Source organism: Ahaetulla prasina, chromosome 4 (genome assembly GCF_028640845.1).
Source record: "Ahaetulla prasina isolate Xishuangbanna chromosome 4, ASM2864084v1, whole genome shotgun sequence".
NCBI lineage: Eukaryota > Metazoa > Chordata > Lepidosauria > Squamata > Colubridae > Ahaetulla > Ahaetulla prasina.
The window spans coordinates 16,608,260-16,635,920 of record NC_080542.1 but is presented as its reverse complement, the minus strand read 5'-3'; the positions used below and the strand labels follow the sequence as shown (position 1 = coordinate 16,635,920).

Genomic DNA, 27,661 nt, shown 5'->3' with positions numbered 1-27,661 from the left:
CGGCCGCCTCTTCAAGAGCTAAAATCTCCTATGCTCCACTTTCTCCCGCTTAAAAAGAGTTTCGTCAGAGAGGATTAAAGCTCGAGAGGGAAAACGGCTGCAACCTCTCAACGCATTTCCGGTTTCTCCCGGAAGGCCGCTCTGTGCTTCACTTAGTCTCCTCTCTCCCTCTTTGAGTCGGAGGCTTCCTACGCATGCGCCCGGACTAGCTTCAAACCATGAGAGTCTTAATCGGTGAGTGGTGGTCGACTTTCGCTTTCAAAGCCGACGGGCGCCCCTTTTGCAATGGGAGCAACGGCTGTTTTCTTTTTGCTGCGGGGTGGCTTTTATTTTTTATTTTTTACCCCCTCTTTGCAATTGCAATTTGCAGTGCTTGGCTGGATTAGCGCCAACCTTGAATTGCGGTCGACACGCGGGGATGCCTGCAAAGGGGGGGAACGTGAGATTCCTCTGTTGGAAGAAATATCCATCTGGGTTCAGTTCCAAGTGGGGACAAAGACACTGGAAACATGGAGGCTGCTTGGAAAGATGGTTTAATGGTGGTCAGGATCACATGGCTTGAGTTCCTGAACAGAAAAGGGCTGAAAAGGGCTGTGCACTCCCTGGCTTTATGCTTTCTCTGAGCTTTGAATTTCCTGGGGCACAAGAAGAGTACGCTGATTGGCTGTCAGACTCCCAGGGGGTGGGGGTCTTAGCTAGCCTTGCTGGCTGATGTAATATTCCCAGGTGTCATGTGGTGAGTTTCTGTTGCTAAATGGGTCCCATTATGTTGCAGATGATGATGGCCCATTGACAAAGGTGGGGAGAATGAGTTTCTGTCTCTGACCCATTGACAAAGGTTGGGGGAGGGGAGTCATGAAGCTGCTTTGTCTTGTTGGAAGAAATATCCATCTGGGTTCAGTTCCAAGTGGGGACAAAGACACTGGAAACATGGAGACTGCTTGGAAAGATGGTTTAATGGTGGTCAGGATCACATGGCTTGAGATCCTGAACAGAAAAGGGCGAGATCCTGTGTGCTCCCTGATTTTATTCTTTTTCTGAGCTTTGAACTTTCTGGGGCACAGGAAGAGTACCCTGATTGGCTGTCAGACTCCCAGGGGGTGGGGGTCTTAGCTAGCCTTGTAGGTTGTCCCTCAAGCTTGCCTGAGCCTTGCCATGTGGTGAGTTTCTGTTGCTAAATGGGTCCCATTATGTTGCAGATGATGATGGCCCATTGACAAAGGTGGGAGAATGAGTTTCTGTCTCTGACCCATTGACAAAGGTGGGGGGTGGCAGGAAGCTGCTTTGTCTTTAAAACATGTTTCTCCATTTCTCATCCAGGGAAATATATTCTGCCTTTTTAAATATTTTCTAAAATATTTCATTCTTCTAGAAGGGGGGGTGCTAAATTCCTACAGTCTTTAAAACATGTTTCTCCATTTCTCATCCAGGGAAATATATTTTGCCTTTTTAAATATTTTCTAAAATATTTCATTCTTCTAGGAGGGTGGTGGGTGCTAAATTCCTACAATCCCTACTTTTTTTTTTTCAAAATGTGAGTTTTGAAACATGCTCTTGGCAAAAAATTAAAATTGATCAAATCAGGGAGGCTTGATGGGTGCTTTTAATTTTTCTGATGCAAAGGAAGCCATTGATAGAGACAACAGAAAAAAGATTCCTTCAGTGGCTCCCAAAAGCTTTCAACCATGAAGGTCTAGCAGCCAGGGGAAAAGTTCTGGTAAGAATTTTACAGTATCCAATTTTCTATGCCAATTAATTTCAGCTGTTAGATATCACTTTCTGTGAGCTTCCAGTCAGGTTTCAAGCAAGCACACATCCCAAAATTTTCACAGCCATGGTTTTCCTTTAAATTACAGGCTGCCCATTTCCAAGGGTTGGTTACTGAACCTGCCCTAGCTCTTACTTTAGTCTATCCAAGATTTTTTTTAGTCCAAATTGAGGTTAATCAGTGTGCAATCCAGGCTTTTTCCTTTCTTTTTTTTTTTTTAAATGAGCCCTGGGACTTCTACTCATGAGACCACCAGTGCAACATATCTTGCTTTACTGGGCAACTGGGCAGCATCATTTGTGAGTCATAGTCAGGGCTTGGGTTTTGGATATCACTTTTTCTGCTATCTCTTCAAGAGAGGAATTGCCTGAGGGGGATGCCCCTCCCCCATGGAATTAGCAGGGAGATCTGACTCCTTGGGCTTTTAGTGCCACAGAGCAAAATCAACCTAGGAGAAGCTTTGTGTGGAGGTAAGTGAAGGGAATAGTTTCAGTCTAATTCTGAATGGTGTCTCTCTCTGTGTGTGCCTGTGTATGCAGCTACTTTTACAATACAGGCAATACAAACACTTTGGACATATTTCCCTCCCACCAGACAGAAATCTAAGGTGTTCAGAACTTGCTGTGGTAGCCACTCAAATACAATCCTTACATGAATACTTTAGACTGATTACAATATAAAGGAGACAAGACAGAAAACCCATGAAATGAGTGGAATGAATTTTCCACCCTCCCCCATAGTCTTTCCAGTTGTCTTCTGGGAATTGAAAAGAGTCTTTTAGTCTTTACTTGTACATCTCAGGGTCCTTTTTTTTCATGTCTGCTGGGTAGCATGCTTGGTAATAAGGCTGGTTAGTCAGGCTTGGAAGGTCTGCTCCACTCTGGTTGCTATGATGACTTTCAGTGGGGGCTGGATTCAAACTCAATTCTTGGCTCCAACAAATGGAAGGTCCCATCTGGGTTCAGTTCCAAGTGGGGACAAAGACACTGGAAACATGGAGACTGCTTGGAAAGATGGTTTAATGGTGGTCAGGATCACATGGCTTGAGATCCTGAACAGAAAAGGGCGAGATCCTGTGTGCTCCCTGATTTTATGCTTTTTCTGAGCTTTGAACTTTCTGGGGCACAGGAAGAGTACCCTGATTGGCTGTCAGACTCCCAGGGGGTGGGGGTCTTAGCTAGCCTTGTAGGTTGTCCCTCAAGCTTGCCTGAGCCTTGCCATGTGGTGAGTTTCAGTTCTATTGTGTTGCAAATGATGGGGGGATTGAGTGAGCTTGGCTGAAGCCTTAATTGCTTCAAAGGTGGGGAGTGGCAGGAAGTTGCTTTGACTTTAAAACATGTTTCTCCATTTCTCATTCAGGGAAATATATTCTGCCTTTTTAAATATTTTCTAAAATATTTCATTCTTCTAGGAGGGGGGTGGGTGCTAAATTCCTACAGTCTTTAAAACGTGTTTCTCCATTTCTCATCCAGGGAAATATATTCTGCCTTTTTAAATATTTTCTAAAATATTTCATTCTTCTAGGAGGGGGGTGGGTGCTAAACTCCTACACCTCTTTGGAGGAACCGGTGGAGGTTTGTGGTGGGCGTCCCGGTTGAAGGAGTTGGGGTCGTTTTCATTTTCCTCAAGTCATTGGATGAGGACTTGGGGAAGGTTCAGGTCGACCTTCACTCAGTTTTGGGACAGGTGCTCGCTCTCTCTCTTTTTCTCTACCTGCTTCCTTGCTATGGATGCTGCCTTCAAGGAAGGGTGGGATATGATGCATCTAGCAAAGAGAAAGGGGATTTCTTGATTTTTTTTCCCTTGCAGAAAAAAAAGGAGTACTCCCATCAATAATGCGCTCTCTCTCTCTCTCTCTCTCTTTTTAATTTTGTGCCTTCCAGTCAAGTGTTGAACTGTTGGCAATCACTTGGTGGAATCTCTGCAGCTTTCTTCACAGTTTCTTTCTTTCTTTCGTTGTTGAGCAACGTTCCCCTTTTTTGCCTCCTTCCTTTAGAGCTGCCAGAAAGGGACCACTAGTCCAAGGTCACCTAGCCAGGCTTTGTGCCTTAAGGCAGATCTAGGATTTCTGATGTCCTGGTTTTCTAGCCTGATGCCTTAAAGCAGCGATGGTGAACCTTTTAAGAGACTGAGTGCCCCAAACGACAACCCAGAACCAACTTATTTATTGCAAAGGGCCAACAAGGCAATTTAACCTGAAGAATGAGGTTTTACTACCTGAAATAATGATAAGCAAGGCAGAGTTCAACTAATTGTTCTAAGAAGAAACGTGATAAATGCACTTTTATGTCTCTTCATTTTTTTTCTGCTTTTGAAATATTATGTTTAGTAATGATATCATTTCTCTTTCCCTTTCTCTCTCTCTCCCTCTCTCCCTTCCTCTCTCTCTCTCTGTCTCTCTTCTCCTTCCTCTCTCTCTCTTTCCCTCCCTCCCTCTCACCCCCTGCGGGAGAAATGCAATGGAGCTGGGCTGGGGCAATAGTGCAAACGCCCAAAGAGAGGGCTTTGAGTGCCACCTCTGGAATGCATGCCATAGGTTCACCACCATTGCCTTAAAACCAATACGCCAAACTGGCTCTCTAGTAACACATAGAATAGAATAGAACAGAACAGAATAGAATAGAATTCTTTATTGGCCAAGTGTGAATGGATACACAAGGAATTTGTCTTAGTGCATATGCTCTCAGTGTACATAAAAGATCATCAAGAATTCCAAGGTATTGTAGGAAGGGAACTTCACCTAGGCAGTGTTGAGCAAAAGGAAACCAAGCAAGGGCACATCATAATAACAAAAGACACTGGCTCAGAATTAAATCTGGCCAGGGAAAAACCCACAAACCTCAAGGCTATTTAAAAGACAATACCAAGAAATACAGGAAAGGAAATAATTAGGTCACACAGACATAGCCGACCAAATAAAGAAATAAATTAGATCAGGACAAGATTCAATCACAAGCCTAAATAGATTAACTTCAGTCAAAGCATATGGAAAACAACTAACGGAAGGGAGAATACTTGAGGAAATCAAGTATTGATTAGAATGAACAGATTAAACCGGAACGCACGCCCGAACACGAAACCCACCCACATTAACATAATCAGAAAGACAAAACACAGAAAACTTAGCAAGCACATACACAAAGGGAAATCCCATCAAGTACTCCCAAAACAAAGAAATGAAAAGGGAAAAAGAGTATAAAAAATGTACACTTACTGTATATGGTTGTCAGCTCACCCAGGAACGCGGTCCTTGCGCTTGCTGGATTCGTCTTCCTGAAAAATAAAGAAACCTCGCTTTCACGCAGCTCGCTTCGATCTCAATTCTTCTAATACATCGGCAATGCTCCAATCTGCTGGAGAGGCTCTCCCAGCCGGAATTCGAACCCATTCGGGGAACGATCTATCAATATAACACTTAATGATAGTCATAGGATACAAATAAGCAATTAGGAACCAATCAATATCAATATAAATCATAAGGATATAAGCAACAAAGTTACAGTCAAACAGTCATAAGTGGAAGGAGATGGGTGATGGAAACGATGAAAAGATTAATAGTAGTGCAGATTTAGTGATAGTTTGTCAATGTTGAGGGAATTATTTGTTTAGCAGAGTGATGGCGTTCGGGAAGAAACTGTTCTTGTGTCTAGTTGTTCTGGTGTGCGGTGCTCTAGCATCGCTTTGGGGGTAGGAGTTGAAACAGTTTATGTCCAGGATGTAAGGGATCTGTAAATATTTTCATAGCTCTCTTATTGATTCGTGCAGTATACAGGTCCTCAATGGAAGGCAGGTTGGTAACAGTTATTTTTTCTGCAGTTCCAATTATCCTCTGAAGTCTGTCTGTCTTGTTGGGTTGCAGAACCAAATCAGACTGTTATAGAGGTGCAGATGACAGACTCAATAATTCCTCTGTAGAACTGAATCAGCAGCTCCTTGGGCAGTTTGAGCTTACTGAGTTGGCGCAGAAAGAACATTCTTTGTTGTCCTTTTTTAATGATGTTTTTGATGTTAGCTGTCCATTTTAGATCTTGCGATATGGTAGAACCCAGAAATTTGAAGGTCTCTACTGTTGATACTGTTGTCTAGTATTGTAAGAGGTGGAGGTATGGAAGGATTTCTCCTAAAGTCTACCACCATTGCTCAGCTTTAATCCTTCCTTCCTCTGAGAATCCAAAGCTGTTAAAAATTTTCTCATTTTCTGCTTTTGTGTCTCAGGCAGGAATCTCCCTCTCTATCCTGTTGGCCAGTCCAATAAACCGAATCATGCTGGTTGAGGCATGTGCAGGTGTGATTAAAAAAAAAAACATGGCTAGCTTTGTGACTTCAGATGGTACTGATAGTTGGTCTCAATCACAGGTTGTTATAATCTTAGGAATGTCTATGGAGGTTCTCGGTCATCTAAATTGCGGTTGTCCCAGATGCTTTTTCAAAAGGCAACTGGACTTTCTCAATTTTTCTTGAAGATGTTATACTTCTTATCTGAGACACTTCTTCAGTTCTAATTAACTGTGGCAAACAGAAAAGAATTGTAAACATCTTTTTCGTGCCTCATCAGTTAGTTATATCTGAAGAAGCCTCCTGAGTGAGAAGTAAAACGTCTTCAAGAAAAATCAAAAACCTTTTTGAAAGCACCTTTGGGGAAATCTTAGAATAGAATAGAATAGAATAGAATAGAATAGAATAGAATTTTTATTGGCCAAGTGTGATTGGACACACAAAGAATTTATCTTGGTGCATATGCTCTCAGTGTACATAAAAGAAAAGATACCTTCATCAAGGTACAACACTTACAACACTTAATGATAATCATAGGGTACAAATTTAACACTTAATGATACAACACTTAATGATAGTCATAGGCTACAAATAAGCAATCAGAAAACAATCAATATCAATATAAATCATAAGGATTACCAGCAACAAAGTTACAGTCATAGAGTCATAAGTGAAAGGAGTTAGGTGATGGGAACGATGAGAAGATTAGTAGTGCAGATTTAGTAAATAGTTCGACAGTGTTGAGGTAATTATTTGTTTAGCAGAGTGATGGCATTCAGGAAAAAAACTATTCTTGTGTCTAGTTGTTCTGGTGTGCAGTGCTCTAGCATTGTTTTGAGGGTAGGAGTTGACAATTTATGTCCAGGATGTGAGGGATCTGTAAATATTTTCACAGCCCTCTTTTTGATTCGTGCAGTATACAGCTTCTCAATGGAAGGCAGGTTGGTAGCAATTGTTTTTTCTGCAGTTCTAATTATCCTCTGAAGTCTGTCTCTTTCTTGTTGGGTTGCAGAACCAAACCAGACAATTATAGAGGTGCAAATGACAGACTCAGTAATTCCTCTGTAGAACTGGATCAGCAGCTCCTTAGGAAAGCTTCCTTTAGAGTGTTGGAAGAAATATCCATGAAGAAACCCCCTATTTAGATTTATGTCGATCAAAGAGTGTTGTTGGTTGGTGGAGATTAAAAGATGCCTTTTCTGCAGTGATCCCTGCTCTATGGAATATCCTCCTGAAGGGAAACAGTAATAAGGCTATAATAAAAAATACTAGAATTAGTAGAAACTTGTTATTCTGTAACCATTAGGTTCCTGTAATACATAGATAGCCTTTGTATTTGTATAACATACATGTATTGTACCTTTATACCTGTAATACAAATATGCCTTTGTATTTGTATCACATATATTATGCCTTTGTATTTGTATCTCCTGTAACAAACATATTCTGTTATTAGGCTGTAGGAAGTTAGCACCCACTCCTCTCCTAGAAGAATGAAATATTAATGAAACTATTAAAATTAATTAATTAAAATTAATTAATGAAACTATTAAAAAGGGCAGAATATTATATTTCCCTGGATGAGAAATGGAGAAACATGTTTTAAGGACAAAGCAGCTCCCTGCAGCTTCCTGCCTCCCCCCACCTTTGTCAATGGGCCATCATCTGCAACACAATAGGACCCATCTAGCAACAGAAACTCACCACATGGCACCTAAGAAAATTACATCAGCCAGCAAGGCTGGCTAAGACCCCCATTCCCTGGGGGTCTGACAACCAATCAGGATACTTATCCTGTGCCCCAGGAAGTTCAAAGCTCAGAGAAAGCATAAAACCAAGGCATGCTCAGTATCTCATCCCTTTTGTGTTCAGGAACTCAAACCATGTGATCCTGTCCTCCATTAAACCATCTTTCCAAGCAGTGTCCATGTTTCCAGTGTCTTTTTCCTCACTTGGAACTGAACCCAGATGGACATTTCTTCCAACAAGGCCTCTGTAATGTATCTGGTATTTGTCAAACATATATCCCTGCCATTTGATCTGAACCCATATCAGTCTTCATCATGTTTTTCTCCTGCCATCTAAGAGCATGGTACCTATCTCGGTTGGAACTGCAGACATCATTCAGGAGATAATTTATACTTCAGCCTTGACTCACACCTTTGATCTGTTTCCTGCAGCTCAGGGAGTCAAATGAGCAAATTGGGAGAAGAAAGGAATGTTCAAGGAAGAGATAACGCTAATTGGGAGGCTTCTATTCCTTTGCAGGGCAACAAGGAATACACAAACCTAAACTAGGAGGCCAGGATTGGGTACTAAGCTGATGTCTCTGAGGATATAAAAGGAAGCCATATCTTCCCCAAGGTGTCGCTATCTCCTCACATGCATTGTTATGTACGTTTTGGATATAGTTTCACCCAATATTTTGTTTTTGGCCATAAATAAAATCATCTTCTTTTTGCAAATTTCGTCTTGAGTCTCTCTTTTTGGCATTCTGGTGACTCAAGTATATTTTGGGACCTTACACTCCCTTGGAGATTAGAATGGCCCCCAACCTTGTTAGTCTTTCATAAGACCCTTAAAATCCTGGTTAACGTATTTTTCAGACTATAAGACACGCCGGAGTATAAAGCGCATCAAGAGTTCGAAAAGGTAAACAAGAAAAAAAAAGTGTTGCCTTCCCCAGCCCCCAGGAGCACTCTGCAGGCCTCCCAAACCCTCTGTGTGTTCAGTTTTTGTGAAAAATGGCCCCGTTTTTGGCCTCCCAAACCCCCCACGCATCGTGTTTTTGCCCTCCCCAGCCTCCAGGAGCACTCTGCAGGTCTTCCAAATCCTCTGTGCATCCCATTTTTGTGAAAAATGGGCCTGTTTTTCGCGAAAACGGGACACACGGGACGGGGTTTCGGGAGGCCAAAAATGGCTGTATTCGGTGTCTAAGATGCACCAACATTTCCACCCTCTTTTGGGGGTAGGGTTGTAAGTATGTCTTATACTCCGAAAAATATGGTATGTTCCTGAGCTTAAGGTGTTGAATGTATTAAGGGCCTCATTTCCTGGCTGCAGGTCTAATTGGCCAGATATCTCAGATGCTATGTATATTTATTTGGATGTTTCTATTGTTTTTTATCGCTTTGTTTTAAAATGAATTTTCTTTTTTTCTTTTAAAAAAAAAAGAAAAATATATTACAATTAAATAATTTAATTGTAACATATTTGTTTGAATTGTAAGCTGCCCACAGCCATTGACTTGAGATGTTTGGCTGTAGAAATTTAAGAAATAATAAACAAAGAAACCTCTTTTCCCCAATAGAACATTTCCTTTCCTTTTTTTGTGTGTGTGTGTGGTTGACCCAAACTTTTGTTTGCTTTGTTGGGTTCTTAAGGAAGGGACTCACTTGCCATAATTAAAGGAAGTTGTTTGTGTTTATTGAATGGAATATTCAGATTTTAGGAAAGAGATAATCTCCTTGAGAACTCTGAGGGTGAGGATCAGAAGCTTTAATAAAACTAAAGTTAAACTAAACTTAAGCCTGTTAAATCTAGTAGTGAAGGCACCTGGCTAGAAACCAGGAGTTAGTGAGTTTCAATCCCACTTTAAGTGTGAAAGCCAGGTGGGTGACTTTGGGCCAGTCCCTCTCTCTCAATCAATCTACCTCAAAAACTGTGGAGAAAATTGGGGGAGGAACAGGGGTGGGTTTCACTTACTTTTACCACTGGTTCGTCCTGCGTGCATGCGCTGTCTGTGCATGCACTCGGCCTTCCGCGCATGTGCTTTCTTCACTCGCGTGCCTTCCACGCATGCACCCGGCCTGGAAAACTTGCCTAAATAGCACAACTTGGAGCCGGGGCAGGAGGGTGGGCCTGGCCACGATCGCTGCTATCAGTTCGCCCGAACCAGCAGAATACCACCTCTGGGGAGGAATGAGCATGAGGTATGAGTTATTTATAAAAATAAAATAAATAAATTTAATATAGTCACACTGATTTGAGGGAGGGGAGTTTGGAAGGTCAGATTGAAATTTTCAATATTAGCCAAGGAAACTTAAATGGGCACCTTTTTCCCAGCAGAACCAATTTTATAGAGTGGGGTCGTGAACGTAAATTGAAAGAGTTCCCAAGTAAGCGGAAACAAACTCCTGGAGAAAAAGTAGGATATGAGTTTAACAAATAAATAATTTCTCAAAGGATTGTGGTTGTTTTAACTGTCTCATTCACTATTCCATCATCTCTTTCTGCATATAACTTAGGTGGAGGGACTGGATTTATTGGCCGAAACTTAAGCCGGGTGCTAAGGAGCCAAGGCCATGAAGTCACCCTTATTTCTCGTCAACCTGGAAAGAACCGGTTAACCTGGGTAAGGAGCAGGGGCTTAAAACAAGCTAGAACTTAGAAGAATATGTTTAAATGCATTCCAGATTGGACGGTTGCAGTTAATACCGTATTTTTTGGAGTATAAGATGCACCGGAGTATAAGACACACCTTAGTTTTTTGGGAGGAACATAAGAAAAAAGCTGATTGGCAGGTGGATTGGCCTCTGGGAATACCCCCAATCAGCTGTTTCCAGAGGTGAATTTTTGCAACAGGTTCCTTGGTCATGAGCTCTGTGCCTTGCTTTTTTTTCTTCTTTTTTTTCCCTGCCTCTGAAACTCCATTTCAGAAAAAACTTTTTTCTGCCTCTGAAAGCCCCCGAAACATAACTTCAGAAAAAAAGCCTCTGAAGTTCCGTTTGGGACTTTTTTTCGGAAGCTCTGTTTGGGAGCTTCTTTTCTGAAGTTTCGTTTCTGATGCTTTTTTCAGCCTCCGAAACCTCCGTTTGAGAAGCTGAGCGGGGCTACATTCGGAATATAAGACGCACCCAGATTTTCACCCTGTTTTTGAGGGGGGGAAAGGTGTGTTTTACACTCCAAAAAATACGGTAAATTCTTCTGAAGTGACAATGGAAGAAAGGTTAGTCTAGATCAGGGGTAGTCAATTTGTTTATACCTACTGCCCACTTTTGTATCTCTGTTAGTAGTAAAATTTTCTAACCGCCCACCAGTTCTACAGCAATGCGCCGTGTATCGTCGTCTGTGCATGACTCTCGCGCATCATGGATTGGGTTTGGGGGGGAGGCACCGGCTACCAGCTCTGCTTGTCTGTTACAGCTGGGTGGTGTGGGGGGAGATGTGCGAGCTATTCCATGACGAGGCTCTTTTGATTGCGGTCGCACTATAGCGCCATTTAGTTTCACTTACGTAATGTGAGCTGAACTTACGCATGGGCGATACAAATAGTATATTTTCAGAAATTTAAATTGTCATGGGGAATTTTATGAAAACCTAATGAAAATGTTTTTAAATAATGCTATAAATTTTTTTAAAAAAGTCAATTAAATTAAAAAAAAAGCAAAGTGTTTCAGTATCGGATACAAAACCCCTACCGCCCACCATGAAAGCTGGAACACCCACTAGTGGGTGGTAGGGATCAGGTTGACTACCACTGGTCTAGATGAAGAGAAGATGGAAGATGAAGTTACAGAAAAACCTGAAGAATCTATAGGAACAGCTTAAGGGAGAAGTTAGATGAATTAAAGCCAAAGTGGAAATTTTAGAAAGTAAAACAAAAATGATGAACAAGGCTATGGAGAAGCATTACTGGAATGAATAATGAAAATAAATTTTGAGATTTAGAGCAGTTCCCGAGAAGATCCCAGAGAAAAGATTCTTCGAGCTTTAATAAACTTGTTTGAATGGGATGAAGATGATATGGAGGCAGAAATTGATCAAGTGTATAGAATCAACAGAATATTGGCAAAATAAAAAATAAAAAGTACCAAGGGATATTCTTGGGCACTCTGTTAGGAGGACTGGAGGCCTGCCATTTCTTTGCTTGGTTCCCACTGAATGCTAAAATGCAGAACGGGTCATTCGGATGCTCATTTGCGGTTGATAGGGACAGCAAAGTTAATGATAGGGAATGCATGAGCCATTTGTGGTTGAAATGTATACAGGTAGTCCCCAATTTACAACATTAAGTGACGGTTCGAAGTTACAACTGCACTGTTAAAAGTAACTTATGGCCATTTCTCACACTTAGGATCGTTGAAATATCATGCGATCAAAATTCAATTGTTTGGCAACTGAATCATATTTATTTATTTTTTATTTATTTACATTTATATCCCGCCCTTCTCCGAAGACTCAGGGCAGCTTACAGTGTATAAGGCAATAGTCTCATTCTATTTTGTATATTTTACAAAGTCAACTTATTGCCCCCCCAACAATCTGGGTCCTCATTTTACCTACTTTATAAAGGATGGAAGGCTGAGTCAACCTCGGGCCGGGCTTGAACCTGCAGTAATTGCAGGCTGCTGTGTTCTAATAACAGGCTTCTCACAGCCTGAGCTATCACGGCTATTATGGTCTGTTGCAGCGTCCCAGGGTCATGTGATCCCCCTTTTTTTACTTCTTTTTATTTATTTTTTATTTGAATTTATATCCCGCCCTTCTCCGAAGACTCAGGGCGGCTTACACTGTGTTAAGCAATAGTCTTCATCCATTTGTATATTATATACAAAGTCAACTTTTATTGCCCCCAACAATCTGGGTCCTCATTTTACCTACCTTATAAAGGATGGAAGGCTGAGTCAACCTTGGGCCTGGTGGGACTTGAACTTGCAATAATTGCAAGCAGCAGCTGTATTAATAACAGACAGACTTAGTCTGCTGAACCACCAGAGGCCCTTTTGCGACCCCCAAAGCCAGTGGGGATGCCAGATTCACTGAACAGCTGTGTTACTAATTTAGCAACCGCAGCGATTCACTTAACAACTATGTCAAGAAAGGTCATAAAACGGAGCCAAAGTCACTTAACAGCTGTCTTGCTTAGCAACAGAAACTTTGCGCTCAATTTATGGTAATAAATGGAGGCCCACAGCCCCACTCACACCAGCCTTGTCACGCGAGCTCGTGGCCCCATTTGTGCGAGCGTCGCCATGAACATTGCAGGTGCGTGTGCACACACGCACACATGTGCTTGCCCCTCCCACAAAACCATCCCCTCTTTCCTTCCCCCCCCCTTGCTACGGGCTGCCATCCCAGAAAAGTTGGCGACCCATGCAGTCGAAAGAGTAGCTTTTCAATCTAATCATTATTAGTAAAAAGTTTAAGCTTTCAGGAACTAAAGTGCAGCTCACTTCACCTGATGCAGTGGAGTGACTAGATTGGTGTAGAATTTAAATTGGGGTGCAGGAAGAAAGGAAGGAAAGCCAGAAATCAAGGTGTCTGTGCAGATGACACGTAAAATAGATTACTGATTGCCTTTATCAATTAACATTTGTCAACCGGCGGAGAGTTCCTTTAAAGGTGAGACTTATCGATTTCTGTCACCTGAAATCATCTTAATACCATAACAAAAAAATTCTTTTTGCATGTTTTGGATTTCTCAGGTAATGTTTTCTGTCTAGTTTCTTTCTAGTTCTGCCCTGAGTATTTGGAATAAGGTAGAAAGCTCCATACTTTTCAACCTGGAGAGTTAACTAAAGTAATTATTCTATAGCCCTAGAAGGAGAAATTACATCTTATTTGTAGCAAAGGTTTGTTGCTATGTGTTATGGTATGTGAGGACAGCCTGGAGGGATGGGAAGAGCTGTTGCTCAGAAAACAATCAAATAGGAAAGGCACTTAGGAAAGACCCATCTTAATGGAACAAACAGTTTTAAACGTGTCGGCTGGAGATTTGTACCTTCAGACTTGCAAGATTCTATTAATAAATTCCCCTTTTACGATCTTCTAATCCCATAATTCTGGGGTAGAGTCGGGTGACTGAATGGAGCTGAACTGGTAGGTTAGTAGCAGATATTTTTACTTGGGTTATCTGCCGTTACCTGGCCTTGAACTCTTACCACTAGGTCACAATTGAACTCTCACCACTAGGTCACAATGCTGCTCATTTGCAATATTCTGTTAACGCAGCCTTATAATAAAGTATAGTAAGGTAAAGGTTCCCCTCGTACATACGTGCTAGTCGTTGCCGACTCTAGGGGGTGGTGCTCATCTCCCTTTCAAAGCCAAAGAGCCAGCGCTATCCGAAGACATCTCCATGGTCATGTGGCCGGCATGACTCAACGTCAATGGCACACGGAACGCTGTTACCTTTCCACCAAAGGTGCTCCCTATTTTTTCTACTTGCATTTTTACGTGGTTTCGAAACTGCTAGGTTGGCAGAAGCTGGGACAAATAACGGGAGTTCACTCCGTTACACAGCAGCACTAGGGATTCAAACCGCTGAACTGCCGACCTTTTGATCGACAAGCTCAACGTCCTAGCCCCTGAGCCACTGGGTCCCCTATAATAAAGTATAATTAGCTCATAAAATTGCGTTTCCTGTCTGGTTTATCTGGGAAGTCTGTCCAAATGCATTTGTTTATCAGATTTAAATTAGTTTAGGAATTTTTATTTTTATTTTTTTTTGCAAATCAGCAAGAGGGAAGACTTTTGTCATTATTTGGAAAGTTGTTCCATTTATAATATTTTCTCTTATTCCTTCATCAACAATTGATTTGATGTTTCTGTGTATTGCTAATACTGTTGTATACGCAGCAGCTTTTTCGTCTTGTTAATTCTGGGGATATAAAAAGGTAAAGGTTCCCCTCGCACATATGTGCTAGTCATTCCTGACTCTAGGGGGCGGTGCTCATCTCTGTTTCAAAGCCAAAGAGCCAGCGCTGTCCGAAGACCTCTCTGTGATCATGTGGCCGGCATGACTTGATGCCAAAGGCGCATAGAATGCTGTTACCTTCCCACCAAAAGATGATCCCTATTTTTCTACTTGCATTTTTTACCTGCTTTCGAACTGCTAGATTGGCAGAAGCTGGGACAAGTAATGAGTGCTCACCCTGTTATGCAGCACTAGGGACTCGAACCCCTGAACTGCCGACCTTTCGATTGACAACTCAGCGTCTTAGCCACTGAGCCACTATGTCCCATGTTCTGGGGATATAGTAAAATGTATTTGAAGAGGAAAAAAAAACAACAACAACCTGACAAATCCTGATTTTGTGTTTTCGTTTCTAGAATGAACTCTCCCGTGTAGGCCTCCCTTCCTGTGAAGGAGTGGTCAACTTGGCTGGAGTAAACGTCCTCAATCCTCTTCAGAGGTAAGTCTGGATAGTTTTGGACAAGGTCATTTGCAGGACATGAATGTGGTTTCCTCACATTCACTGACTGTTTCCTCAGTTGTGCTTAGTAATATCGATGTTAAACAGAATTGACAAGTGCCTTTGCAACAAGAAGTCTTGCCTCCAGAATTGTTCTGTTCTGTTCTGTTCTTGTTCCTATTCCTATTCCTATTCCTATATAAGAAGTCTTGTCTTCAGAATTATTCTATTCTATTCTATTCTATTCTATTCTATTCTATTCTATTCTATTCTATTCTATTCTATTCTATTCCATTCCATTCCATTCCATTCCATTCTTCTATTCTATTCTATTCTATTCTATTCTATTCTATTCTATTCTATTCTATTCTATTCTATTCCATTCCATTCCATTCCATTCCATTCCATTCTTCTATTCTATTCTATTCTATTCTATTCTATTCTATTCTATTCTATTCTATTCTATTCTATTCTATTCCATTCCATTCCATTCCATTCCATTCCATTATTCTATTCTATTCTATTCTATTCTATTCTATTCTATTCTATTCTATTCTATTCTATTCTATTCTATTCTATTCTATTCTATTCCATTCCATTATTCTATTCTATTCTATTCTATTCTATTCTATTCTATTCTATTCTATTCTATTCTATTCTATTCCATTCCATTCCATTATTCTATTCTATTCTATTCTATTCTATTCTATTCTATTCTATTCTATTCTATTCCATTCCATTCCATTCCATTCCATTCCATTCCATTATTCTATTCTATTCTATTCTATTCTATTCTATTCTATTCTATTCTATTCTATTCTATTCTATTCTATTCTATTCCATTCCATTCCATTCCATTCCATTCCATTATTCTATTCTATTCTATTCTATTCTATTCTATTCTATTCTATTCTATTCTATTCTATCCCATCCCATCCCATCCCATCTCTATCATCACCTATCCCACATGCCACTCTATTTGATTCCATCCCACCCACACCATCCATACCCCAACCCATCCTATCCCTATCCTTTTCTAAAGGGGATGCGGTGGCTCAGTGGCTAAGACGCTGAGCTTGTCAACCAAAAGGTCAGCAGTTCAGCGGTTCGAATCCCTAATGCTGCTGTGTAACAGGGTGAGCTCCTATTACTTGTCCCAGCTTCTGCCAACCTAGCAGTTTGAAAGCAAGTAGAAAATGCAAGTAGAAAAATAGGGACCACCTTTGGTGGGAAGGTAACAGCGTTCTGTGCACCTTTAATGTTGAGTCATGCTGGCCACATGACCACGGACACGTCTTCGGACAGCGCTGGCTCTTTGGCTTTGAAACGCCCCCTAGAGTTGGGAACGACTAGCACATATGTCGAGGGGAACCTTACCGTTATCCTATTCTAATTTTATTATATATATTCTATATTCTATCTGTCTAGAACTGGAGCCACCATAGGTTTCCAGAACTCTCCACTCGGAATGAGAGAATAGGGAGTTGGGGATTCCTGAGCTCAGAAAAGAAGTTTTGATTTGATTTGATTAAGAAGTTAAGAACGTTTACCCTGATTCTCTTTCATATCTTTAATAATGTCCCCTTCTTTCAACTTAATTGTTAAAATTGAGTGACCACATGCTTTGCATGGCTACAGTCAAGGTTTCAGGTGCTACGTGAAGCCCTGAGGCTTCAGGATGTGCACCCTCTTGGTAGGGCGTAGGCAGGTTTGTGTCTGGAAGGTTTCTTGAAGATGTTAATTCGATATGGATGATTGGATCACGGAGAAGAACTTAAAAACATAGTCAGGAAACTGCGGAGCCTGGCTGCTAGAATTCCTTCCAATTCCATTACCAGCTGTGGTTTTAGGAAGCGTCTATATTCTTTGCCATGCATTGTGTCTGCTCATTTCTGCTTTCCTCTCTTGTTGTATTTGCATTTGGATGCACAAGGTGGACTGCCTGTTGTCTCTTCGGGCCACAGGACCAGGAGAAAAGGGAAGTTGGTAAAATGGAGCAGTCAACAATATTCTAAACTGTTGTCCAGCTGCAGTCTCCCTTAGGGATACCGCTAGAAAAGGGCTGTCCAGCTTTGGCAAATCTAAGACCCTTGGACTTCCAGCTCCCAGTATCTCTCAACCGACCATGCTGACTGGGGAATTCTGGGAGTTGAAGTTCACAGATCTTAAAGTTGCCATGTTTGGAGATCTCTGTACTTAGACGCATTTGTGGGAAGATTATTATTTTTTGTTTTAATCTGCAGATCCTGACCTAAGGTGGCTATTTTCAAATTTGTTTTTCAATTGCCAGTTTCTCCCACCCCACCAGACCTGGCCTTGATCTCTTCTGCTTCTCTGCTTACAGAAATACACCCAAGACCCAAAGTCCCATTTCATAATTTCTTTCCAATATTTCGTTGAAAAGGGGGAAAAAAATAAAATGGATCCTGTATACCATATTTTTTGGACTATAAGACGCATCTAAATTTAGAAGAAGAAATCAACAACAACAACAAAAATTTTGGCCTCCGCATGCCCCATTTTTGGGCCTTTTTTCAGGCCTTTTCTATACTTTTTTGACCCATTTTCTAGGCCTTTTTGGGTCAGTTTTTTAGGCTTTTTTCAGCCTGTTTTCGAGGTTTTTTTCAACCCATTTTTAAGGCTTTTTGGGCTTTTTTTTTTGGCCCATTTTTGAGACTTTTTTTAGCCTGTTTTCGAGGCTTTTTTTGCCCATTTTTGAGATTTTTTTGGCCCATTTTTGAGCCTTTTTTCTGTCCATTTTCAAGGCTTTTTTGGCCCATTTTTGAGACTTTTTAAGCCTGTTTTCTAGACTTTTTTTGGCCTGTTTTTGAGGCTTTTTTCAGCCCATTTCTGAGGCTTTTTTTGGCCCATTTTCAGGTTTTTTTTTTCAGCCTGTTTTCTAGGCTTTTTTCAGCCTGTTTTTGAGGCTTTTTTCAGGCTGTTTTTTTTTCTGAAAAAATTGGCCAAAAAAAAAAGGCTCAAAAACAAGCTGAAGAAAGCCCCGAAAACGGGCCAAAAAAATCTTTAAAAAGGCCCAAAAATGGGGCATGCGGAGGCCAAAAAAAAACACAAAACCAGCCGGCAGGTGGGCGTGGCTTCGGCAGTATTCGGTCTATAAGATACACTGACCTTTTCACCTATTCCCCTTTTTAAGGAAGATTCTTGGCTCACAAGCTGAACGTCATCGCCTATTTAGCCCTTATGACCTGTTAGAAGGATTCGTAATAGGATTAAAGTTCTCTGTCATTAGTTAAGGTACCTCTGTCCATCTTGATGGATTGTTATTTACCTGTAGGGAAAGCAAAGGCCTGCTTGCCTGCCTCCCTCCCTCCCTCCCTCCCTTCCTTCCTTTCCTCTCTCCCTCCCTCCCTTCCTTCCTTCCCTCTCTCCCTCCCTCCCTCCCTATTTTTCTTCCTTCCTTCCTTCCTTCCTTCCTTCCTTCCTTCCTTCCTTCCTTCCTTCCTTCCTTCCCTCCTTCCCTCCTTCCTTCCTTTCTCTTTCTTTCTTTCTTTCTTTCTTTCTTTCTTTCTTTCTTTCTTTCTTTTTTCCTTTCTTTCTTCCTTCCTTCCTTCCTTCCTTCCTTCCTTCCTTCCTTTCTTCCTTCCTTCCTTCCTTCCTGAAATTCTACACAGAACAAGCTCTTGATTTCTAGAAGAAGCAGAGTTCTTAGAGGCCGTGCAAGGCGCTCAGACGGGTTTTGCTAGAAATGTTTTTTTGTTTTTTCTCCTGGGTGGAACAATCAGCAGATTTTAAAGCTGTGAAAATAGGCAATGTTAGTGGAAGGATAAAACTTATCTTTGAAAGACTGATGTCTTTGTGGGGGGGGCGGGCCCTTCTGCAGGTGGAATGATGCCTTCCGTCAGGAGGTCATTTCCAGCCGAGTAGAGACCACAAAATCCTTGGCGAAAGCCATCAGAGATGCTGAACATCCACCTCAGGCCTGGGTCCTTGTCAGCGGCATAGGTATTACTCACAGTGTTGTAATGTAACTTTGCTATTCCTTTAGCTATAAGTAAATATTAAGTAAATATTAACAGTGTTCCGTGCGCCTTTGGAGTCGGGAACGACTAGCACGTATGTGCGAGGGGAACCTTTACTTTTACTGTTATCAAATGTTCTTAGGTTATTGTGAAAGAATACTCACAAGCAGCTTTAATATCTTAAGGCAGGGTTTGTCAAGCTTGTCAGCATTTAAGATGTGTAGACTTCAACTCCCAGAGTTTCTCAGCCAGCATGGCTGGCTGGGGAATCCTGGGAGTTAAAGTGTATACCTTAAAATTGACATGATTGACAAACACTATATTAGGGTCTGTGTGAAATGGATTCATGTTTCCCCTTGGGATTTAGGGCTAATTGGGGATTGGTGTAGTTTACAAAAGCTGACATCTGAGAGTGAAGAGTGTCATAGATGTAGAAAGGTCAAAACTTTGCTAAAGTTTTGAAGTACATAGTGGCTTAGTGAATACTTGGAGGTCCAGTCGTTCCGAAGCTGATTGGACACTAGTTAGGTCCTATTCTAGGACCTATCTAGTGGCAATGAGGGAGGCGAGGCGTTCTTATGCCTCCACCCTCATTGCGTCGGCAGATAACCGCCCGGCCGCCCTGTTTCGGGTGACCCGCTCCCTCCTTCATCAGGAGGTGCGGGATGACCCTTTGCAGGGACGTGCCGAGGAGTTTAGTGGTTATCTATACGATAAAATCGCTCAGCTCCGGGATGGTCTGGACCGAAATTGGGATGATCCAAGCGAGAGAGAGGAGGCACGTCTTGTTGAGTCTGTTTGGGATGAGTTTGACCCTGTGGCTCCCGAGGACGTGGACAGGTTGTTGGGTAGGCTCCACGCCACCACGTGTTTACTGGACCCGTGTCCTTCCTGGCTGGTACTGGCCACTCAGGAGGTGACACGAGCTGGCTCCAGGGGATTATCAACGCTTCTCTGTTGGAAGGGGTTTTCCCTGCCGCCTTGAAAGAGGCGGTGGTGAGACCCCGCCTCAAGAAGCCCTCCCTGGATCCAGCTATTTTGGGTAATTATCGTCCGGTCTCCAACCTTCGCTTTGTTGCGAAGGTTGTAGAGAGTGCTGTGGCACGGCAGCTACCCCAATACCTGGATGAATCTGTCTATCTAGACCCGTTCCAGTCTGGCTTCCAACCCGGATACAGCACGGAGACAGCTTTGGTCGCGTTGGTGGATGATCTCTGGAGGGCCAGGGACAGTGGTTATTCCTCTGCCCTGGTCCTATTAGATCTCTCAGCGGCTTTTGATACCATCGACCATGGTATTTTGCTGCGCCAGTTGGGGGGATTGGGAGTGGGAGGCACCGTGTATCGGTGATTCTCCTCCTATCTCTCCGACCGGTCGCAGACAGTGTTGATGGGGGGCAGAGGTCGGCCGTGAGGTGCCTCACTTGTGGGGTGCCGCAGGGGTCGATTCTCTCACCCCTTCTGTTCAACATCTATATGAAGCCGTTGGGTAAGATCATCAGTGGCTTTGGGGTGAGATACCAGCTGTACGCTGATGATACTCAGCTGTACTTTTCCACCCCGGGCCACCCCAATGAAGCTGTTGAAGTGCTGTCCCGGTGTTTGGAAGCCGTATGGGTCTGGATGGGGAGAAACAGGCTCAAGCTTAATCCCTCCAAGACGGAGTGGCTGTGGATGCCGGCACCCCAATTCAGTCAGCTGCAGCCGCAGCTGACTGTTGGAGGCGAGTTATTGGCCCCAAAGGATAGGGTGCGCAAGTTAGGTGTTCTCCTGGATGAACGGCTGTCATTTGAAGATCATTTGACGGCCGTCTCCAGGAGGGCCTTCCACCAGGTTCGCCTGGTTCGGCAGTTGCACCCCTTCCTTGATTGGGATGCCTTGTGCACAGTCACTCATGCGCTCGTTACCTCTCGCTTGGATTATTGTAATGCTCTCTACATGGGGCTCCCCTTGAGGTGCACCCGGAGGCTTCAGTTAGTCCAGAATGCAACTGCGCGGGTGATAGAGGAAGCTCTGCGTAGCTCCCATGTAACACCGCTCCTGCGCAGACTGCACTGGCTGCCTGTGGCCTTTTGGGTGCACTTTAAGGTTTTGGTTACAACCTTTAAAGCGCTCCATGGCTTAGGGCCTGGGTACTTACGGGACCGCCTGCTGTTACCTCATGCCTCCCACCGACCCGTGCGCTCTCACAGAGAGGGACTTCTCAGGGTGCCGTCCGCCAAGCAATGTCGGCTGGCGGCCCCCAGGGGAAGATCTTTCTCTGTGGGGGCTCCCACCCTCTGGAATGAACTTCCCCTGGGTTTACGCCAAATACCTGAACTTCAGACCTTCCGCTGCGAATTGAAAACACATCTATTTATTCGCGCGGGGCTGGCCTAAATTTTATTGGTTTTAAATTTATTACTAATTTTAATGGGGTTTTTAGTTTTATATATTTTTAAAGTTTTTAGGCCACCTTTATAATAAGTTTTTTAATTTGTATTTTAAATTGTATATTTTTGTATTTTGTATTTTTGTTTTATCTTGGCTGTACACCACCCTGAGTCCTTCGGGAGAAGGGTGGTATAAAAATTGAATAAATAATAATAATAATAATAAAAAATAATAATTCAGCCATTACAGTCATGATTTTGGCTGTAGGGTGTTCAGGACCAATTAACAGTAGTTTGTTCAATAAAAATGTGATTAAGCTTTCAGTGTGTGAGGTGCATCAAAGAAATTAAAAGCCAAATAAATAGTAATTAGGGATACTTGGGAGCAGTGTGGTGGCCTAGAGATGGAGCTCTTGCCTCATAAGGAGATTGTGAGTTTGATCCTAGGTAGTGTCAGATATTTCTCTGGCCGCGATGAATAATTATTTGCTGTGAACTCTGCATAGGTGTCAGGAAGGGTATCAGGTCAGTAAACTCTCAGCTCCAAATCAATTGCTCTGACCCCAACCCAAAACAAGGGATTGCAGGGTCATTAAAAGAAAAAATATATAGAATGACACTTATGGCCCTACAGATGTTCATGAACTCCAGGTCCCATATTCTGCATTAAGGGCCCTCCATATTGGAGCTGTTATAAATTGTGGACCGCTAACATCTTCAGGGTTAAAAGTTTCCAATCCTGGATTTTAAAAAAAGGAATAGGTATGAAACTTAATTGCTAAGTGATTAAGCCAAGATACTTTATGGAAACCTCAAGAAGAGCTAGCTTCTGTATTCTTGAACTAACCGAGTAATAATTTCTACAGCTTTTTTTGGGAAAAATTATTTTTCAAAAATTTTTTGGTAGATATATTCCAAAGCTCAGATCTAAAAGATGGATGTTTGTCCAAAGAGTTGTAAAGATATTTGCATGGAGTACAGTTCCGTAATTAATCACCATCTAATATCTCCTCCAGGATATTACCGGCCCAGCCACACCACCAAATACACTGAAGAAAGTCCCGGTGGAGACTTTGATTTCTTTTCTCGCTTGGTGACCTCTTGGGAGGAAGCAGCTAAAATTCCTAGTGAAGCCACTCGCCTAGTGATAGTGAGATCTGGTAAGATGAGACGCCCAATGTGGGGACATTTAATTGTAGACTACAAATTCCAAACTTCTGCTTTGGAGATACTTTTTGTAAACCAGGAGTCTCCACGGTCCGCGGACTGCCATTGGTCCGCAGCATGCCAGCAACCTGGCCATGCAAACAAGCGAAGCCTCATCCGTGGTATGCAGACAAGCACGCTGTGATCACCCAGTGTGTGGCACGAAGAAAACACAGCAAGAAACGTGGTATGAGTCCCTTTAGTGGCACCAACTTTGCCCCCAATGTCCCATTTACTCTCCGGCCTGGAGAAAAGCTCTCCCACAAACCTGTAGCAGTCCAAACGCTGTAAGCAGAATGACTGCAAATCAGTCACTACAGCAAGGCAAGCTAATGAGTCCCAAAAGTGAAGAATTCAAGGCAACACACAGAAGCACAACTATTAATTCAAACAATCAGGAGGAATGCCAAGAATGCAGGGCCCACTCTCAATACTAGATGAATTCAGCATTTGTTCCCGACAAACGCCCCTCCCAACTGCCTCTCCTTTAAACTCCATCCCCAGGTGTGCTTTGTGAAGGGAATCAGGAGCCTTTCATTCCTTCTAAGCCACACAACCCACATTGCTCTCTTCTACGTTCTTCCCTGCGCGCCCTAGGATGAGGAGGGGGAGGGCCTTGGTCTTCATCTGAATCCCCTCTCCTTTGTTCATCCTCTCCCCTGCTCTGCCCAGCCTGACTTTGCCCTTCCCCAGTTTCCTCCACAGCCAACGGAGCCACTCTCCCGCTCTCCATCAGCTGTTCGTCTCGGATTCAGACTCCGATGGGGCATGACACATGCAAAACCACGCTGCCTCCGGTCCCCGGAAAAACCTTTCTCCATGGAACTAGTCGCTAGTGCCCCAAAAGTTGGGAGAATGTTGTTGTAGACTACATGGAAATTAGGAAGTTTCTGATTCAATTCTTGGCTTTTGGACACACATGTCTTTGACTGTGTTTTCACTGATGAAGAAAGCACACCTCTTTCCACTCATCACAAACATAACTGGAATAACGTGTGATGCTGGAGTCACGTACAGTTAGCCCTTGACTTACAACAGTTCACTTAGTGACCATTCCAAGTTACAACAGCACTGAAAAAAGTGACATGGCCGTTTTTCAGACTTACGACCACGACAGCATTCCTGTGGTCACATGATCATGATTCAGGCGTTTGCCAACTGAGTCATATTTATGACAGTTGCAGTGTCCCGGGGGTCATGTGATCCCCCTTTTGCGACCTTCTGACAACGGGGAAGCCGGATTTACTTAACAACCGTGTTACTCACTTAACCATTGCAGTGGTTCGTTTAACAAATGTGGCAAGAACGGTCGTAAAATGGGGCCAGACTCACTTAACAAATGTCTGACTTAGCAATTTTGGGCTCAGTTGTGTTCATACATTGAGAACCACCTGTACATGTTAAGGCAGAATGTACCTTGCTTGGTGTGCACCATGACACTGAACTCCAGTTTTCTTGTTTGGTGTGTTATATAGACCTGTTCCATTGGGGTGTCTTCAGAGAACCATTTCAGTCAAAATTGGGCAACTCACTGCGGCCAACTTGCCACAGCCAATTCGCCACTGAACAACTCACCGTGAGAGAATTATCAATTCGATTTAATTATTTAAAATCATTTTTAAAATGTTTTAATTTTTGTCATTCATATTTCAATCTGTCCCTCCTTTAGTATTTCTGTCCCACCATTTCTTTGATATTAGTGTAACACTTGTCTCGCAGAGAGTTGGCCATGGCGAGTTATCCTGCAGAGTTGCCGGTGATGAGTTGGCCGTGGCAAATTGTCATAGACCCATCTCATCAGCTATTGTATATGGGAAACCTATGTTGTGGTCCACTAACAGCCTGCGATGCTTACAGCGGAGTCAGACAGTGAGGAGGCTGGGGAGGAACATGGGCCAGTCCGGGACTCTGGGGAAGGCCAGGATGAGGGCTCTGCATCTGAGACAGAGATGGGGCCAGAGCCATCTGGGAGTAATGCGCAGACTCCGGAGCCTCCAGAGTCGGACAGCAGAGAGGCAGAGGAATAGGAGGAGCTTGTTCCTAGTGCACGCATGCGCAGAGCTGCTAGAAGGCAAGAGCAGCTAAAGCATAAGGGATGACTCGGGAGTAAGGCCAGGATATGATTGACCCCTCCCATAAGGCTTAAAAGAGCAGCAAAGACACTTGGGCTCTTTGTAGGAAAGCAATGTTGCTAACTCTGTTTCCAGTCGGTGTCTCTTAATTCTGAACTTAGAGGGGCTTTGCCAAGTAAGGCCTTTGACAGGGTGTCACAGAAGATAAAGGTTTGTGATAATCCAGAAGGACTTCTTTTGAAGGACTTATTTTGCAATTAATTTGGACTCAGATGAGAATGAAGTAATTCTCAGCTATTACAATAAAATAGGGTTTGTTTGGGATTAATTGTGTTTTATAACGACTAAGTAAACCTAGGTCAAAACAGTCTATGTGAAATGTAACTCTGTAATTATACTTCTGTTTGCTTTAAGGAGCTGTCCTGGGCAAAGATGGTGGCGCCATTAGCCAGATGATATGGCCTTTCCGCCTTGGACTGGGAGGCCCCATCGCTACCGGACACCAGTATTTCCCGTGGATCCATGTCGCTGACTTGGCAGGAATTATGACCCACGCGCTGCAGAAAGAGGGCCTTAGGGGCATTTTAAATGGCGTGGCGCCGTCTGCCGTGGACACCACCAACGAGGACTTTGCCCGAACGATGGGGTCGGTGCTCAAACGTCCCGCCTTCTTGCCCCTGCCGGCTTTTGTAGTGAAAGCCGTTTTCAGCTCTGAGCGAAGCACCATGCTGCTCGACGGGCAGCGGGTTGTCCCCATGAGAACTCTCGAGAGTGGCTACACGTTTGCATTCCCTGATCTTCCCTCTGCTCTCCAGGATATTTTAGATTGACCTGAGGAGGTGTGAAGCTGCATGTCAACGTGTTTCCGTTTTTGTCTAATACATGCTGGGTAGGCGCAATGCTCAGTCTTGTAAATAGGTTGGCTTGTAATGCCGTAGGTTTGTTTTGAGCACTGGAGTTTCCAAGTCTGGAAGTTGCTCTGTTCAAAAAAAGATTGGCTTGTTCCCGAAGAATAAAATTTATGTCATGGTGGAAACGTTGCTGTGAGGAGAAGAAGAGTTGTTTACGGTGGTTCCACCCGTGAATTGTAGATTTGTTATCTTTTCTTCTAGAACCGTGATGGCGAGCTTTTGGCGTTCTTGCTTGCTGGCCTGCATGCCAGAAGTGGCACGCGCAACCATCCTGTGAGGTATGCATGGCCCCACTGGCCTTCGCGTGCATGGGAGCGGCGATACCCAGAAGAGCAGCGGTCCATCATGCTTGCACGAGCCGGCACTCAAACACCCGGATACTGGCATGGAAGCGCGCCCGACGAACAGCTAGCCATTGCGCATGCGCGCGACATCAACCTGGAAGGTTGGGTGCTGGCCTGCGCATGTGTGCCAGAACGCTGCTCTTCCGTGTTCCGCCGCTCCCACGCGCGCGACGGCCAGCTGACCGGCGCACGTTTGATCACAGGAATGGGGAAGAGGAGTTGGTGAGGCCAGACATTCTTCGTGAGATGCTTACGTGTGCTGCTTCCGTCACGCCATAGATTCGCTGACACTGTTCTAGAAGTTCTCTTACTTCAACGGTGATCGGGACGGGCAGCAAAATGTTATAGTATCTGTGAAACAACGCACCGGTCTTTGAGTGGAGAATATAGCAGTGGTGGATTCCCACGCTGGGTGAACTTTTGAATATATTTAATTTGGGTGGCGGGGCGGTGCGGTGGCCTAGAGGTTAAAATGCTGGGCTTGTCATCCAGAAGGAGACACGGGAAGAGAAAACAAAGATGCAGTGGTGTCAAAGGTGCTTTTTTTTTTTTTTTTAAAAAAAGTCAATCAGACTTTTTCTGGTTTTCCTTGAAAACGTTTCGCTTCTCGTCCAAGAAGCTCCTTCGGTTCTGAATGAACGGTTGAGGATAGGAGGGTTTATATTCCTTGCAATCACCTGGTCGTTAGCGCTCTTTTTGAGAGTCGTGGATGCCACTTGGAGGTTTATCTGTGCCCTCAGGGCCACCTCAGTAGTACAAATGAAGATAGAACAGTGCTGTCAAACTCGCGGCCCGTGGGACGGATGCGTCACACGCTGGCCACGCCTATGCCTGGTTTAGCAAAGGGGGGGAAAGTCGTGATACATCACGTGATGCTGTGTTTTTGACACCCCTGGTGTAGAATCATCTTGGAACTGGTAAAAGGACTATATTGCAAACAGGAGATAGGTGATATGGCATCTTTTGAAAACAGTAAAGTCTGGACAGAGGGGACCACTGGTTCAAAAGAGGGGTCGAAGTGGCCATCTGCGTTAAGATTGAACAGCCGTCTCTCGACGGAGGAACAGTCTACAACACCACCTATCTCCAGCTTACAACACAGTCCTTTCAGAAGGTTCCACACCCATTTCCATGATTCAGGTGACCCTGGGTGCACAGATAAACCTCCAGTTGGTCTCAATGACTCTCAGAAAGAGCGCAAATGACCAGATGACTGCAAGGAATATAAACCCTTCCACCATTTAGCCAGAACCAAAGGAGCTTCTAGGATAGATGTGAAACGTCTTCAAGAAAATCCATCTGAAAAAAAAAAAACTTTTGGGAAAAGCATGGCCTGGATGACTGAGAATCTCCATAGACAAGGATGCAGAAAGGGGCTTTTCCAGAGGGGGACCTGGCAGGAAACCCTCCACCCCATTAGCTTCATTGGGCTCCGTAGCTTCTCAGTCAGATTTTTACCCAAGGCCATAGGTCTGCTCTTACTTAGGATCTCTCACGCCCCAGTCTTTGAATTAGCCCAACATGTGAGGCCATTGTGCGGTTTGCTTGTTTTTCGCTTTGTGGAAATTTTCAGTAAATCATGGTTAAGCAAATCAGA

At 43.4% G+C, this 27,661-nt stretch overlaps 1 protein-coding gene across 1 annotated transcript; it reads left to right on the top strand.

Moving 5' to 3' along the window:
• The first annotated feature begins 80 nt into the window (after window positions 1-80).
• Window positions 81-27,661, top strand: SDR39U1 (short chain dehydrogenase/reductase family 39U member 1). The gene is made up of 6 exons (XM_058184345.1): window positions 81-234; window positions 10,291-10,397; window positions 15,098-15,180; window positions 19,022-19,143; window positions 22,548-22,691; window positions 25,224-27,661. Exons 1-6 carry the CDS (start codon window positions 219-221, stop codon window positions 25,637-25,639), a joined length of 888 nt encoding a protein of 295 aa, XP_058040328.1. The 5' UTR covers window positions 81-218; the 3' UTR covers window positions 25,640-27,661.

Coding starts and splice junctions, on each gene's coding strand:
- SDR39U1 (XM_058184345.1), top strand. Junction 15,181..19,021: donor GTCCTCAATCCTCTTCAGAG/GTAAGTCTGGAT, acceptor GCCCTTCTGCAG/GTGGAATGATGCCTTCCGTC. Junction 22,692..25,223: donor CCTAGTGATAGTGAGATCTG/GTAAGATGAGAC, acceptor GTTTGCTTTAAG/GAGCTGTCCTGGGCAAAGAT.